The sequence below is a fragment of the Hemiscyllium ocellatum genome, chromosome 18 (assembly GCF_020745735.1).
Source record: "Hemiscyllium ocellatum isolate sHemOce1 chromosome 18, sHemOce1.pat.X.cur, whole genome shotgun sequence".
NCBI classification, from domain to species: domain Eukaryota; kingdom Metazoa; phylum Chordata; class Chondrichthyes; order Orectolobiformes; family Hemiscylliidae; genus Hemiscyllium; species Hemiscyllium ocellatum.
Window position 1 is genome coordinate 41455641 of NC_083418.1, and position 17137 is coordinate 41472777.

General features: G+C 37.7%; 1 protein-coding gene across 1 annotated transcript in view; it reads left to right on the plus strand.

Annotated features, from left to right (window-relative positions):
- Positions 1-17137, plus strand: part of sbf2 (SET binding factor 2) — a 551470-nt gene that overhangs the window by 332218 nt on the left and 202115 nt on the right. The window contains exons 10-12 of the mRNA XM_060838903.1: positions 734-811; positions 916-1029; positions 11087-11215. Coding sequence (XP_060694886.1) covers positions 734-811; positions 916-1029; positions 11087-11215 — 321 coding nt within the window. The remainder of the gene's footprint in view (positions 1-733; positions 812-915; positions 1030-11086; positions 11216-17137) is intronic.

Sequence of the window (17137 nt, forward strand, 5' to 3'; positions counted from 1 at the left end):
GCTTAATATTACTTAGGATGTTAATATTGGTTGGCATTATTGATAGGAGGATGTAATGTCATTTTTTCAGGTTATCTCAAACCACGCCAGCCTACCACCTCTTTCCTCTCCACACAAAAAAACACAGTTGTCCCTTTTCCAAACAATGCTATCCACCTCCCCATCAAACAGAGCTTAACCCCTAACCCCTAACCTACCCTCCCCAGCAGTGAACATGGAACTGGAATGCAATCCCTTTGTAATTAATAAGCTTTCATTTATAGAGGTGAACAAATCAGTCATCACAGTTTTGGTCTTCCCTATCTGAAGAAACGCAAATGTTAATGTGCACCACCTAAGTATTATTAACTATTAATTACACAAATACCCAATTAATAAGTGTATGGTATTGTTTTGTCCATTTTCTCCCTTTGCAGGTATATCATTTTGTTGATTTTTTTATGTTTGTAATTTTTATTTGATAGGATTTAAAACAATATTGTTGAAAGTCTGCTCAGTGTTTGTGTAATTTTCATTCCAGATGTTCAGTCTTTAGGACTTTAGTGAGGAGGTATTGTAATAGATGAGAAACCCTACTTTGGCAATAGCCAAATGTCTCCTTTGCATAACAAATCAAAATTAGCTGTACATTCAACAGCTTGTCTGCACAGCAATTAGTTTGAAGCTGAATTAACTATTGTTTGTTAAAATTCTGTTGCAGTAATCTGAACTGAATGCAGTAATATTTTCATAGGTTATTCATCCAGATCTAGAAGTAGCTGATTATGCTTTTCCTCCTGCTCGTACCGCTCCTTCTAATCTAAGATTGTTGGTGAGTAGCAGTGAATTGTTCCATTTATCTTTACATCTATGATTAGATACTCATTACAGTACTTTCATCATAAAGTTTTAATCATGTTTATTTTTCCTTTATAGGATAAGGAAGTCAGGGCAGTTTTCCTTCGATTGTTTGCACAGCTCTTCCAAGGATATAGATCATGCTTGCAACTGATTCGAATCCATCCTGAACCTGTAATAAACTTTCACAAGGTAAGTTACAAATGATAATTTACAAAGCTTTGAAATTAAGCAATCTTTTTAAATGTTTTGTAACTGCTGACATTTGGATGTAAGTTAATGAGGGGAAGCACAGTGTCTCAGTGGTTAGCACTACTGTCTCACAGTGTCAGGGACCAGGGTTCAATTCAACTTTTGGCGATTGTCTGTGTGGAGTTTGCACATTCTCCCATGTCTGCGTGGGTTTCCTCTGTGTGCTCTGGTTTCCTCCCACAGTCCATAGATGTGCAGGTTGGGTGGATTGGCCATGGGAAATTGCCCTGTAGTGTCCAGGGATAAGTGGGCTAGGTGGATTAGCCATAGGAAATGAGGGGTTACAGGGGTGGGTCTGTGTGGGATGCTTTTCACTTACATCATGGTAAAACTGAGTGAACTATTACCCTTCAATTGATATGCTAACATTTATAGTTCAGTAGTTCTGGCCTGAGAAACATATGGAATAAGTTTGAAAGAGACAAAAGATCTGTATTTTCTAACTGCTGGATTTCCTCCATTAAGTGGAGAAGTTTGCATCAGGTATATAAGGGCAGTCTGACTGTTCACTCTGCCTTTGACTAACAGGTTATGCAGCTGAGAGTATTTTCATTCACAGGTACTAGTCAAAGCTTTGCTTAAAATTAAAATGAATGGACTAGTGGTAACTGTAGTTGACAAGACACAGGTTGTTTAATTCTTTCTAGAGGTATATACTTACTTGTCAAAACAAAACTAGTGTTCAGACTTTAGTTTTTTTTGTATTCCAAGAATGAGTATTATTATTTTTCCAGTTTTTCAAACTGTCATGCTCAGTAACTTGATCATCATTCAATAATCATTTTATTACAGTTACTCATAGGATGATGATATTAGCAGTGGAATTCTGTAGTGCATTAATTATTTAAGAATTTTCATTTTCAATCTTAAATAACTGTCTGATAGGCTCGTAAAGTGAACATGACATCCTTCTTGAAACAAAGTGATAACTGTAAAGACATTATCTAATGTAAACCAGGGCAAACTCAAGTAAAACAGATATTCTACTAAATGGATATAATGAGAAAGAACAATCTCCAATACTCTGCCCAGAGTTATGGGAAGGAGTTCAGTAGGATGAATAAAGGGAAAAACAGGCATGGCAAAAAGGTGACCCAATGGCAAAAGGGCGACTTCAAAGATTTAGCAGCCACAACTGTACATAAAATTAAAACATGCTTTGAATGAAAAGGTATTATGAAAACAAATGAAACATGCCTTCAAATCAGAGCTAATTTGCGTAAAAGCCGATGCTGCAGACAAGACACTTGCCAGACAGCACTGGCTAATCACTGCTTGATTTGACAAGTTTGATTTCTGGTGCGGGCATTGAGTTAGTCAATTGTAAGTTGCCTGCCTTAACAATTAGTGCGCGGAGTTGTAAATCCAAGTCTGAGCAGGAGACTTACGAGGTACTGACAAACTTAATAAAAAAGCCATTGGTCATTGAGAAGTTTTGAATAGACTGGAAACACATCTATCCTCGAAGGGCTCATACCCGAAACATCGATTCTCCTGCTCCTTGATTGCTGCCTGACCTGCTGCACTTTTCCAGCAACACATTTTCAGCTCTGATCTCCTGCATCTGCAGTCCTCACTTTCTCCTGGAAGCACATCTATGTAATGCTAACATTTGTGTTGATACTATAGCTTTAACAGGTATATTTTGTCCTTTTTTTAAAAAATAGCGGTTTTATCATTGAGGTTAGAGCTGTCTATTGGAAGTGCATAATAGTAAACAGCTTGGGAGGCCTTCAGTTTCTTTTTTGGAAGTAAGAACAATAGAAGCAGCATCAATGGATGGGGCAAGCAACCACAGAACCAGGATTTTCAGTTTTAATTTTTCAATAGCAACTGCTGGGGTCTTGAAATCGGATGTGAAAGTGGTTTTTCCTCTCTTGGTTACAGCTAAAAGTTGAGGGTTCTCTTCCTGAATTTCATGTGAGACAATCTGTTTTACTGAATTTGCCTTTGTCAAGGGTTTGTTAATGGAATGTTACTATATTAGAACAGTTTGAGTTAAGTAGCTAAATAATCTCTTACTCCATTAAGTTTTCTAGTATTTTTAAGTTATTCCAGTTTCCTCTTTCTTTTGTTGCATTTCAATTATAGTGTTTGAATAAAGTGTGTTTTCCTTCAAATCTTGTAATTTGCCCATCGAAAAGAGGCCGGAATGCAATGCCTGGCACTTGTCTTCAAAATAAGAAAAAGTTAGAGTCTCGGCTCTCCTCTTAGTACAGAGCAAGACAAGACAAGCGAGAGTATTTGAACAAGACAGGCGGGAGTATTTTGTTCGGATAACTGATCTGATCGTAAATAAAGGAAGCCATACTGAACAAAATTACGTAAAAAAAGCATGTTTACAGAGATTTTGTTTGATTCAATCGATAAAATGTGTACAAACACTGGGTATTGCTTAAAAATTCATGAAATTTTACAAATATAATCACTTTTCCACTAGAGTTTGAAGTCGTGAAATTTTGCACTGATGTTTTCCTTGGTTTTATCCCAGTCCTCGATGGTGTTCTGTTTTCTGATTGGTGTCTTTTCATTGTCCAGACTAACCAAGTGTCATCTCTCCCTTCTCAGCGACCACCAAGCCCTTAGAGAAAGAGGTGCAAAATACAAGGAGAACATGAGAGAGAAGGAAGATTTTCTAATTGTCTTCAATTTCCATTCTCTCATCAATATTTTTTAAAGAGGTGTAATGTTTTCCTCATGTTTCCTCCCATCAAGTTTTTCTCCTGTTTATTTTCACGTGTTGCCTCTTAGTACAGAGTAACGGAAACGAAAATTTCAAACGCATTTTTTGACTAAATTATCTGGAGAACAATCTGAGGCAGAACATTGTTGGGTTTGCAAAACAGAGCGAGTCAATGGTGAGAGGGAATCTCGCTGTTAGAGCGAGCAGCTCGAGCTTGCACATATATTGTTCTTGTGTATTCATAGTTACTGACCTTTGTCCTCTGAGAGAGTAATTTTCGGAGAGCCTTTTATAAAAAGTGTAAGTCTTAACTCTAACGTCATGTTTCGAGTATATATTTGAAGTTAATTATTAAAGCATACTTGCATCTATATTCCTGTTCAAATCTACAGAATGATGCAATAAATGGATGAGGAATAGAATTTTCCTACTTGAGTTGAAAGGCATGTTCAGATAACTGATGCTCAGATAACCAAAGTGGTTTGTTTGGGGAGTGTGGGTGGGGTTCATTTGGTCTGGTCCATAATATATTCAAGAGGTAAGATAAAATTGCTAAAGACAATTGCGGATTAATTATGTTCGTTTCCAGTCCATGAAAAATTAATGTAACAATAAGGACCAAACATGATTATCAATACCATAGCCTAATAGCAGTCAATGTAGATTCAGAACAAAATATCTGACTAGCCTTTCGTGATTATTTTGACAGTGACAAAGCAGACTTCAGAAAGCTAAATTATTTTGATTGCAAGTACAGAGACAATACATTTGATAATTCCACGCATGAGTTCCTTTACATACAAAATTATGGGATTTCAGATTTCTTATTGGAAATATTGAAGCGGCGTAGGAAAATAAACAATGCTCATTAAAGTATTTGTGCTGGGTTTGAAAGAGTTGTAATGATTGGAGGACATTATGATTCAGGTTTAGGAAGACTACTGATTCAAGTTTGTGTAATGACCAAGAGTTCAGAAACAGTGTGAAGTAATTAAATATGCAGACTAGGGGAGGCAGTGGAACTGGAAAGGGTATTTTAAATTTATTAATTAATTGGGGAAAATATGATATAAGAAAAATGATGGCTGAAATTAAATGCAGACAAATGCAAAATAACATAAGAAGCAAGGAAATGTACATGCATATTTTCCATTAACGATTTTGAAGGAGCCAAGTGTCAAGCTGAAAGATAGGAGTCCACAAAGATTTGACACTATTTTTATACACAACTACTTGATTGTATCTTGAATTTCAAGGAGGCAATAAATCCTAACTCTCTTATGAAGTCCAATGTTCATTAGAAGCTGCATGGCTTAGAATTAAAAGTACTTGGTAAGTGTAATTTAGTTTCGCATCCTTGCTTCTATATGTGGAAAATCCAAACCATAATTGATATTTTTTGATCTCACCAGATTTCAATAATTAAGTCATTAACTTATGAGGGAGCATTTCTGTTAAACATGTTTGCAAAAAAATGACTCTATACAGTTGGTTCTGATATAACATGATAGTTCAGTTCCTGTGCTATCTCACATTATAAGAAAATCATGCAGTAACCATGCCATTTAAACTAATGGGGCCGGAATCATGTTCTAGCCAATCTAAGTAAGGTAAGTTTGCATTCTACAGATAATGGTCTAAATTCTTCAATTGCGTTAAAGCCAATTCGCTTAGCAGAAACACATGTTATAGCAGAACGGACAGTAATTGACTATTTACAGCAAAATTGATTCCACAGCAACCTGTTAGATTAAATATGTGCTTCAGTTTGAGTTTTGTTGAATGCAGTAATGCTCACCTATTTGGTAATTTATGAACTAAGGCTCAGGTCGAACACCGAATTCACCACAAGGGTATACAGGAAAGCAACACACACAGACCAAGTCCTAAACTATGAAAGTAGCCACCCCAACACACACAAACGAAGCTGCATCAGGACACTATTCAAAAGGGCCACAACACACTGCAGTACACCAGAACTGCAAAAAGAAGAAGAGGAACACCTATACAAGGTATTTGCCAAAAACGGATACCCGCGCAACTTCATCAACAGATGCCTAAGAGAAAGACCACGGAACGAGGACATGCCACAACCAAAAGGACTAGCCACACTACCATACATCAGGAGCGTTTCAGAACTGACAGCCAGACTACTGCGACCCTTAGGACTCATAACGGCACACAAATCAACAGCCACGCTCAGACAACAACTTACTGGAACGAAGGACCCGATACCCAACATGAGCAAAACTAATGTAGTATACAAAATACCATGCAAGGACTGCACAAAACATTATATAGGACAAACAGGAAGACAGCTAACAATCCGCATACATGAACATCAACTAGCCACGAAACGACACGACCAGCTATCCCTAGTAGCCACACACGCACACAACAAGCAACATGAATTCAACTGGGACAACACTACTATCATAGGGCAAGCCAGACAGAAAACAGCCAGGGAATTCCTAGAGGCAGGGCATTCATCCACAAACTCCATCAACAAACACATCGACCTGGACCCAATATACCAACCACTACAGCAGACAGCTGAAACTGACAACCTGAAGCGGCAAGGACAGACTACTATAAATACTGGAAGAAACATCAAAGAAGCGCTTCGCAGGAGGCTCCAAAGCACTGATGATGTCGCCTAGCCAGGGGACGAAACGTTTGCAACAAAAACTTCCAGCTCGGCGAACAGAACCACAACAACGAGCACCCGAGCTACAAATCTTCGCACAAACTTTGAATATTTCTAGTTAGTTTGTGTATTGCAACCATGTCTTTCTCTGAAGCAGAAAGACCTTTGATTAGCCCACCAGTGTTGAAAGTGCAAATGCCACCCTTAATATTCTACAGGATTCATTTACATGTCAATTAAGGGCTCAATCTTGTAAGTATCTTAATGTCTATGAATTCTCTCCTCCTCCTCGTCCAACCTATCCCAGAGGAAGTTTTCTGACCCAAAAATTAATCTGACTTCTTTTCCCACATCTGTAGTGTTAAGCTAGCCCAATGACATTTTTTTCAGAACCCTCACTGAATTTTTTTTGTTTTGGAGCTATAGACGGTGAATTGAGAGCTTAAGGTGATCTTTGGACTAAAAAGAGAACAAACAAACTGATATGAGGCTAGTTCTGGAAGTTAATTGAAGAATTGATTCTTGTTGGAAAAACATTCCATTCCTTGCAGTTCCAGATCTGCATTATACTGAAACGGATGCTGAATGTTAACTGGCACCTTGTAAGGAGACAACCAGTTTAACACAAAGAACCTAGAGTTTGAACCAGGTTTTGAACTGCGTTTAAAGTAGATGGATTGTGCCTGCGAAAATTACAGGACAGATATTTGGTTGCTCCCTGGTTATACTCTCATTATCAACTTACTGAAAGTTTGAAGAATGGAACCTAAGCTACAGATATTCAGTGAATATTCCTCAAAGCCAACTGGAAATTATTTGCGTGCACTGGTGACTTCAGAAACTAAGCAAGATACAAGTCCTTGAGCTTGTGAGGTTACGTATCGTGGAGGTTGCTTAAGTAAACTGACCTGTTACATTTTTTTTGTTTTATTCATCCACTGAGTCATTTGTCTTTGAGTGAGAATGGGGACCAGAATCAAAGAAGGTTGGGTTTAAATCATAGATATTAATTAGATTACCTTGTTGTTTTACTTTGCTTTACTAAAGCAACTATCAGGAGAAGTAATTGTTAGAGTAGTAAAGACATGACTGATTGAGGGGAGTAAACTTACTTCTGGGTTATGATTTGACATCACTGTGTCAAATTTGACAAGACTTTGCCCATAATTAGAGAATGCTCAAAAGAGATTCAACACATGGAACAATCTCAGGAACCGGCTCCAGCTGTTATTCCCTTGTGCATAGTAACTAGAATGAAGGTTAATGTGATGCAACAAACAAATGAAAGGGGAACCAAAACTTCATTGACAAATGAACATAATCCAGGTGGAGTATTGGAATGCCATAATTATTTGAAGCACAAAAGGCAGACTCTAAATTAAATTAACATAGTCAGCTCACATTGAGGGAAAGGTTGAAGGAGTTCTGGAGTACTATTATCTTAAGAAAAGAGTGCTGATGAAGAAGTACTCAGACCCATAGTCATCAGTTGTACAATGGATCGTGGTACCATCCAGGGAGCTATGATGAATAGCACATGAAATTCCCATGAAAGGACATGTGGGGACCTGAACAACTCAGACGTTCATAAACAGGTATTTTACATAGGAAGCCAAAGCAATCTCAAAGATGGATTCACAGAGTAACCTATTGAATTGATAGTGTTGTTAGTGCATCATTTTTAACTAAAATTGATTTGTTAAAAGGGTATTGGCACGTACCATTGAAAACAAAAAGCTAAGAAAGTTTTCACTTTCGCACAATCCATTGGTGTGATAAATGTGCCCCAGGCACATTTCAACAGTTATGAATAGATACTTGAGCTATAATTATAATTATGTAGTTTGATTGGATGACATTGGAGTATACAAAATATGTGAACAGTTAGAAAACATATTTACACCATTACTGTCTGAGAGATTTGATGTTAAATCTGACAAAAAGAGAATTTGCAAAAGCAAAGGTGACCTATTTAGGAAGTGTTGGAGTTCAAGAACAGGTGTCACCCAGAACAGCAAAGTAAGAGCTACAATTGACTTCCCCACTCCTTTTAAAAAAGAACGTAATGCCTTTTTTTGGGGAATAAGTGGATTTTATCAAACATTTTTACCAAATTTTAGTGCAGTACCCATCCTGTTAACCACTTTGCTATAAAAACAGTTAAAAACAGTGCGAGGGAGCCTTTGAAAAGCTTAAAAATAATTTTAACCACTGAACCTGTCTTAACTACACCTAAAGTAATAAACTGTTTAAATTAGTAGTAGATGCTAGTGATTTGGGGATTGGAGCAGAAGGATGAATATACAGTAGAGAAGTCTGTGGCTTATTTTACCAAGAAGTTGAATCAACATCAAAATAAGTTCAACTATAGGAAAGGAAGTGATGGTAATGTCAATAGCTTTTCAACATTTCAAAGTTTATATTTGACTTACAGAAACTGTAAGACCATAATCCATTAAGTTTTATTGAGTAATCCAAGACTAAACCTTCAAGATTGTTTGGAATGAAAATATAATTGCTGTTGCTTCATCCAAATGTAAACTATTGACACTTTAAGCATGTAAACAAGCAAGTTGATTTGTGATTAAGAATCTGATGGGAGGAAGAATGAAGGGCTCTGGGATTTGGATTTTGTTTGCTGTTAAGTATTTCTAACAATATCATGAAATACGTTTTTGAAATGATGTTTCATCTTTTTAAGGGTGAATGCATGTTAGAATCCTCACTGACTTTTGTTTTCCTTTATTTTTATCATTTTTGAATTGGAGCTTTCAATTGTGAGTTGAGAGCTGAAGGTTACCTTTGGACTGTAAGCAGTGACTTGTTTAAAAAGAGAGAGAACAAACAAACAGATATTTGCTTGGGAGGTCAGGCATGGAAATTAATTGAAGGGTTGCTTCTTGGGGAGACCGCTCTAGACATATCACTTTTAGAGATGCATTGTACTCAAACAGATGTTAGATGTTGAATGTTAACTAGCGTCTCATAAGGAGGCAACCAAACTAGCAAAGGTATCCAGCGTTTGAACTGTGTTAAATCAAGTATTGTGTCTGCAGGGCAGAGGTTTGGTTGTTCACTGGTTATTCTCGCATTTCTAACTTATTGAAAGTTCAAAGAATTGAGTCTGTTATAAGTAGAAAGTGAGTATTTCTCAAAGCCAACTGGAAACTAATTGTAAATGCTGGTATCTTCAGAAAAAAGCAAGATAGAATCCCATGTTCTGGTTGCTATGGACTAGGGCAGACCTCTCAAAACATTTCAAAAAGGTAGGCCAGACCCTAACTTTGCTTGTTGTTTTAAGCAGATGTAAAACGGATATTCCAGGATGGAATCAGCTGGTCAAACCACTTAGTTGTAAACAAATTCTGTTTTGTTTCAAAGATTACTGAATGAAACACAAACAACAGGAAACACAATACCGAATAACTTAACCTCTCTGAAAAACCAACAGATTCCTAACTTCATGATTCTGTTCCAAAAACTTGCAACAATCCCATAAACACCCCTGGCACAAAAGGTAAAATCAAACACAAGTTCTGACAGGATAGAAGTCACAGAGAGAAAGTACCAACCAGGACCTGCTTCTTGGTCCAGCAGCTTTTCTATTACTCGGCTTAAAAAAGTCAAACCAAAGAAAAGCTGAGCTGGGAGAACTGGCCACGCCCCTTTCTTTGTACAAGTGCTTTTTTTTAAACTTGAAAGCCTCTGTCTGAGGCAGTATCTGTTAGCTATTATCAAATTGGCCCTAAAACCCTTCAACCCCCAGCCTTTTTGGAGTCTGTGCCATTTATGACCTCTCTGAAAAACAGGACTGCATAATCTTGTTAAAGGAGCAGCTTTGTCATCCTATGAAATTATGGATCGTGGAAATTGCTTGAGTGAACTGGCTAGTTGTCTAATTTCTTTCTTTCTCTTTTGATTTATCCCTTAACTGTGCCTGTTTGTCTTTGTGAAAGAGTGGAAACAGGCCATTTGGCCCAACAAGTCTACACTGACCCTCTGAAGAGTAACACAACCAGACTCATTCTCCTCCCCAATTAATCCATTCTTTCCATTGACTAATGCACCTAACCTACACGTCCCTGAACACTGTGAGCAATTTAGCTCGGCCAATTCACCTAACCTGCATATCTTTGGACTGAGAGACGAAACCGAAGCACCTGGATGAAAACCATGCAGACACGGGGAGAATGTACAAACTCCACACACAGTCGCCCGATGGGTGAAATCAAACCTGGGTCCCTGACACTGTGAAGCAGCAGTGCTAACTACTGAGCCACCATGCTGTCTACCCAAAACGTTAACTCAATAAAATTGGATTTAAATCATAGACATTAATTAGATTACCTTGTTGCTTAACTTTATTCTGCTGAAGCTACTGTATCATTATTACGTTAATTTTTTTTATTAATGCTGTAAACCTAATGACTGGTATGGTTATTCAGAGTCCAATATCGGTTATTCATAAAGTCTGGTATTCGTCTTTCAAAATGTCTGGTTAGATACCATTGGGGTCAATTTTGAAAGTTATTGAGTGAATTAATATTATTGTGCTGTAAATACAGGGTTAGGGAAGTTGATTTGACTTGGCTGTCTTTGCATTATAACAATATGATAGTAATAAGCAAATATTGCTGTTTATTTAGAAATACTTATTCATTTTGCAGGCAGCCTTCCTGGGACAGCGTGGATTGGTTGAAAATGATTTCTTGACAAAAGTTCTTGACGGAATGGCTTTTGCCGGATTTGTATCAGAAAGAGGGCCTCCCTACAGATCTTGTGATTTGTTTGATGATGTAAGAATTTTAAAACTTACTTTTCTTCTTCTCTCCTTTTGTTGTGCAAGGCCTTTTAAATGATTTCCATTTCAAATAAAAGAGTGATGCTATGAAATATTGATCATTAGTATTAACAGACTTAGCAACATAACTCTCATTTTCAGCTATCAGAATGGCTTGTATACTTGCATTGTACACATTATTTGCTTATAATCCATTAACATGAGAGTTGAGTTTCCTAGAATTGCATTCAGAATGTTCCTTTCCATAGATTTGAAGTAAGAGTAGCAAGTGCTGGAAATCTCAGCAGTTTTAGTAGCATCTGAAAAGCAGAATTCAAGTTTCAAATCCAGTGACTTTTTCAAAGTTAAACAGTTAGTTTGTTATTCATAAATGTGCAAAAAAACATTTCTTTGGCAAGCTTGTTTCCAAAATTGAGAACAATTTAGAATTCAGTTTTTATTGATAAAGACAGAAAAATAATATTCACTAATTTGCAGATTCTAGTGGAATTTCATAAGATTTGAGTCATAGAATCATAGAGATGTACAACATGGAAACAGACCCTTCGGTCCAACCTGTCCGTGCAGACCAGATATCCCAACCCAATCTAGTCCCACCTGCCAGCACCCGTCCCATATCCCTCCAAAGGGAAAACAATTTTGAAGATTTTCTTGGCATTGTTTGCAACAAATATTTGGGAATGTAGATCAATGATATTGAAGCTCCATTTTTATAGGGTAATCATCTTACAAGAGAAGTATTATTTTGCTCTCCAAAAGAGTCAGCAAATGCTGTGGGAACCCCAGGATGTTAAATGTGTTAAAGATCTAAATGATGTTTCTGGTAATTGGTACTTGTCAGTAAGGTCGGAATTGTTAACATTGGATTGACTCCAGTTAAAAACAGAGCCTACCGTGTTTACTTGGCACTATGGAAGAGAACTTCCAAGCATCTTTCTGATGCATGTGAATGTTTTTGTGAGGGATAGAAGTAGAAATATTGAAAATATTGCATAACGCTTGAAGAAGAATTCAAGTTGTTATGTCTGGATTCATGTACTTTAAAAAATATGGGTTTGAATATTAGACAAATTAAGTTGAGAATGATTCAGAATCAATCATTCTACCACAGACATGTTAATATGACCCTGATTAAATCACACCAGATCTTCTCCTCTTTCCCCCCCCCCAAAAGAAAGATTTCATAACCAAGGATGAAGCAGACGTTAATGTTGAATTGAGCAATTAACTTAGTTATGCAGACAAACTCTAAGATATGTGGTACGATGTATTAGAATAAAGCAGCATGTTGAAAATGTTACGCTTGAAGAAATGCTGAAGGCAAATAAGACATTGAAGCAATTAAGGTTAGAACATTCTACACTTTGGGTGACCCAGAAGGAATTAGTCATTTTTAGTGATGGTTCATACTGATCTTCACACTGGCTTTGTAATTACAGTAGGATAAATTATATTTTTAGTGGGAAGAAATGACAAATTTGTTGGGAATCCAACAAATAATAAAAACAAAGGCTGTTACAAGCACCTTAGCTCTAGAGAGAGCTGATAGAAGTGACAAATATGGTTATATTATTTACTGTTTTCGAGGAACTCCTTCATAAAGGAAAATCAGGGAAATATGTGCCTATAGCGTGATAAAATGATTGTTCACTCTTGCTGAGTGTCCACTTGAAGGAGTATGTTGCAGTAAAAGGACTTAAAATTGAGCTTAAGTATAAAAGAAATACCGTAAATGAAAAATTTCAAAAAGTTTGGTGGAGGCAATGGCCTAGTGATATTGCTGGCCTGTTAATCCAGAGATCCCAGTTCTGGGGTCCACTGTTCAAATCCTGCTATGGCAGATGGTGAAATTTGAATTCAATGCAAGTTTGGAATTAAGAATTTTTAGTGGCTGGTTGAAACAAAGGTTTAATGTCAAGAATCGAAGCATGGCACTCATTTCGAGAGAAAAATGTGAATGTTTCTGCATGTGGAATAATCTCTTGCCCCACAACCATCACTACTGTTGTTAGGTTCCCTTCTCAGAGTTATGTAAATTATGAGGTATGTTTGGGATGTTGGTATTAGGAGTTGATAGAACATATTTGCCTTTGGTCTACATTGAGTGGTTCCCTTGAATGCTAAGGCCTTAGCTGAGTACTTGTGAAATAGTGTTTTTCAGTTTCTGTTTCAATTCCTTCAGTTAGATGTTTTTGTGCTGTGAAGAAACATGTGCAAACAGGTCTCGGGTTGCTCCCATTTGTGTAGTGAATTGTTTGTGAGGCCTTCTATTTTCTGATTTTGCACAGAGAGGGTGATGGGATTTATTTACCCTCTTTCCGCTGCCTCCACACAACAATTTTACCCCCTCTTCATTGTCTCCTTTCTTCTGGGATCCACTCCAATCTCTCCATATAACTACTTCCTTTTCACCAACTTCCTTGATGTTCCTCAGATCCCACTTCAGTCCAGATCTCCATGCCCAGTCCTAGACATGCACCATCCCTTTGACGAAAACAGAAATTGCTGGAAAAGCTCAGTAGATCTAGCAGCATCGATGAAGAGAAATCAAAGTTGATGTTTTGGGTCCAGTGACCCTTCCTCAGAACCCAAAATGTCAATTTCGATTTCTCTTCACAGATGCTGCCAGACCTGCTGGGCTTTTCCAGCAACTTCTCACAGTTCTTTTGGTTTTTATTTTGTACATCATCCCTTATTCAATTCACCGGCTCTCAATCATTGTCCAATGCACCTAATTACTCCATGTAGTCCCATTTTAGATATGCAGCCTAATCCATTACTAATGCTCCTTGATTCTATCACTGTGATTCTCCCTGCTGCATCCCAGTTTCGTCCTGCCATTCCCCAGAATCTTTCCTGTGTCCCTAACAATCATGCCTTTTGAATTTTATTCCCTACCATTCCTTTCTATCTCATTTACCTGATTAGCTTTGCTGGCACCAAACAGTGTGGTCGCCTCACTTGGACAGGCTTGCTGACCCTTGAGCCTTCACAACTTCCATGATCAGCTTTTAACAATTACAAATCTGCATAATACTGAAACTTCTCATGAGCTGGCTGATCTGGTGAGGCTTTGTAACCCTTACTTTGCATTTCATTGTGCAAATGTTTACAATTTGCTTATGAAGGAACCAATGTGATGAAGATGAAGACTCTAGAGCTTGGGAGGAGAATTCAACCTTGCCAACTATAAGAAGTTGGGTTTGTGAAAATGTTTCATGTTTTTTGCTGCAAGGTTGCACCCTTTAATGTAATTTGGACTAATATGTGTTGAATGCAAGCGAAGTTCTTTACCTGTCTGAAAATTTCTGAGAGATTAATATCAACACTAACTCACTAGGTAACTGAATTTTGCTCCTCCCATCCCCTCCCCATTCCACCACAATGCACTTTGCTATTTCCTGCTGGAATCGAACCCAACAGCACCCCTCCCAACCCCCCAAACACACACACACACACGCACACAGACAAACGGCGGCAAATGCCATATATGCCACCTCCCCAATGCTGCTTACTGAGTTGATTGGATTTCTCCCCGACCATACTCTATATTCTGGCCACAAAATCGCATTAGGTAAGTGAATAATCTTAAAAGGATGATTGTCATTCACATTTGTTCAGATAGTAATTGGAAAATTTCAAGCCAATTTTTTTGTCATTCTAAGGATTTGAATTAAGCTGACTGTGTTGTTGATCCAGTGATAGTGCTTATTTGTCAGAAATTAGTGAATTCAATCTGTGCTGCAAAATCTAAAAGATAATCTATGCTAAAACTTTGATTACAAATTGAGTGACTGTCACTTTATTGAACTCTGTATTATGTGGGACTTGTTAAATTGATGTTCTATCTGCATCTTATATGCAAATTTCTCTGGCACTATTCAAAGAAGAGCACTGGGTTTACTTGCTCAACACTCTCTTCAACATTCATGTATTGGCTGACATTTATCCTTTAATTGTTGATAGTAAAAGACTAACTACTCATGCATCTCTACTGTTTGTGGAAACTTCTGTGCACATCCTGGCTGTTACTTTTATACTGTAACAGTGACTATACTTGAAAAGTGATTCATCGGCTGTTACGTGCTTTGGAAATTCCGAAGGATGCAATAGAACATGTCATTGAAAATTTTGACTCTGTATAGAGTCATAGGGATATACAGTGCGGAAGCAGACCCTTCGATCCAACTCATCCATACCGACCAGATACTCTAAATTAATCTAGTCCCATTGACTAGCAGTTGGCCCATCACTCTAAACCCTTCCCATTCATTATACCCATCCAGATGCCTTTTAAATGTGTTAATTGTACTAGCTTCCATCACTTCCTCTGACAGCTAATTCCATACACACCTTTTCTGCATGAAAAGGTTGCCCTTAACTCCCTTTTAAATCTTTCCCTTCTTCCCCTAAACTTATGCCCTCTACTTCTGGATTTCTCCACTCCAGGGAAAAGATCTTGCCTTTTTCCCCTATCCATGCCTCTCGTGATTTTGTAAATCTGTATAAGGTAACCTCTCAGCCTCTGATATTCCAGTGTACTCAGCCTCTCCATATATCTCAAACCCTCCACCCCTTGCAACACTATTGTAAATCTTTACTGAGCCCTTTCAAGTTTCACAACATCCTTTGTATAGGAGGGAGACCAGAATTTCACACAATATTTCAAAAGTGGCCTAAACAATGTCTTGTACAGTCGCAACATGACCTCCCAAAGTCCATATTCAATGCTCTGACCAATAAAGGCAAGCATGTGTTATTAAGGTGTTAGTGTGTACTGTACCTTGAAGAGAGAGGGGAAGCTAGCAAGGACTGACTGAAAGCACAGAGTGTGCTGAACAATTTTAAAATGTAACACTTAGTTGAAACAGAGAGCTCGAGTTGCATTGCCATGGAACAAAAACTAATTCAAATTCAGTTTAAATTATTCCCCAGCTACCAAAATCCAATGGAATTTGAATTTTTCTGTTTGGGATGATATCAAACCAATGAAATTATCTGATGTTTTGGGATATTAGATCAGATATTTTGAACAGTTAGGGAGTGAACAGCAAAGGGCTGTCCAGCACTAACAACTGCCAGCAAAATAGCTCTCTGAAAGGTACCTGTCCATAAGAAATTTGTGCAGCAGAACCCCAAAGCCAACCTAGAGAAATCTACAGAAAAAGTTTGACATCTGAAGATGACAACTGGGTTTGAAATTGATTTGTCGTAAATTTAAGAAGGAATTTATCAGACCAGTATTGTAGAGTGGGAGGTAAAAGATAGATTTAAAATGTTCTCTGTTGGACTTAAAGAATAAAATTGTTAATTTTTACTTTAAATAGTGACTCTGGGATAGTTCTTTGCCTCTCAAAATTTAACAGATTGCAGTGCGATGTGAGCTTCTCTGTTAGTCAGATTTAAATAAACAAAGGGATTTACCCTGTGTCATAATACATTCTAAAAGTAGTCTTCACTATCCTATCTACCTGTGACTCCATTTTCAAGGAACTATGAACCTGACTCCAAGTTCTGTTTGTTCAGCAACACTCCCCAGGATCTTACCGTTAAGTGCATAAGTGCTGCCCTGATTTGCCTTTCCAAAATGCAGCACCTCACATTTATCTAAATTAAATTCCATCTACCATTCCTCAGCCCATACACAGGAAAAAAAGAGTGAGGCCAGCTGTGGTGGTGTGATGTCCAGACATATTTTTGGATTCTTGCATTATTCAACTGTGTGGTTAGCTGACAAAGTAAAATTCACAACACCTTTCTTGAATCCTGATTACTTTATTCTTGACTCATTGTTCAGGAAATGAGGGCCCTAAAGTTCCTGTGTTGGGAAAGATCATGGAACATGGGCTAGGTTCTTTGTATTTTTGGGTGCCCATTGCAGAAACCACGTAGTAACTGATGAAATGAAGGAACATCA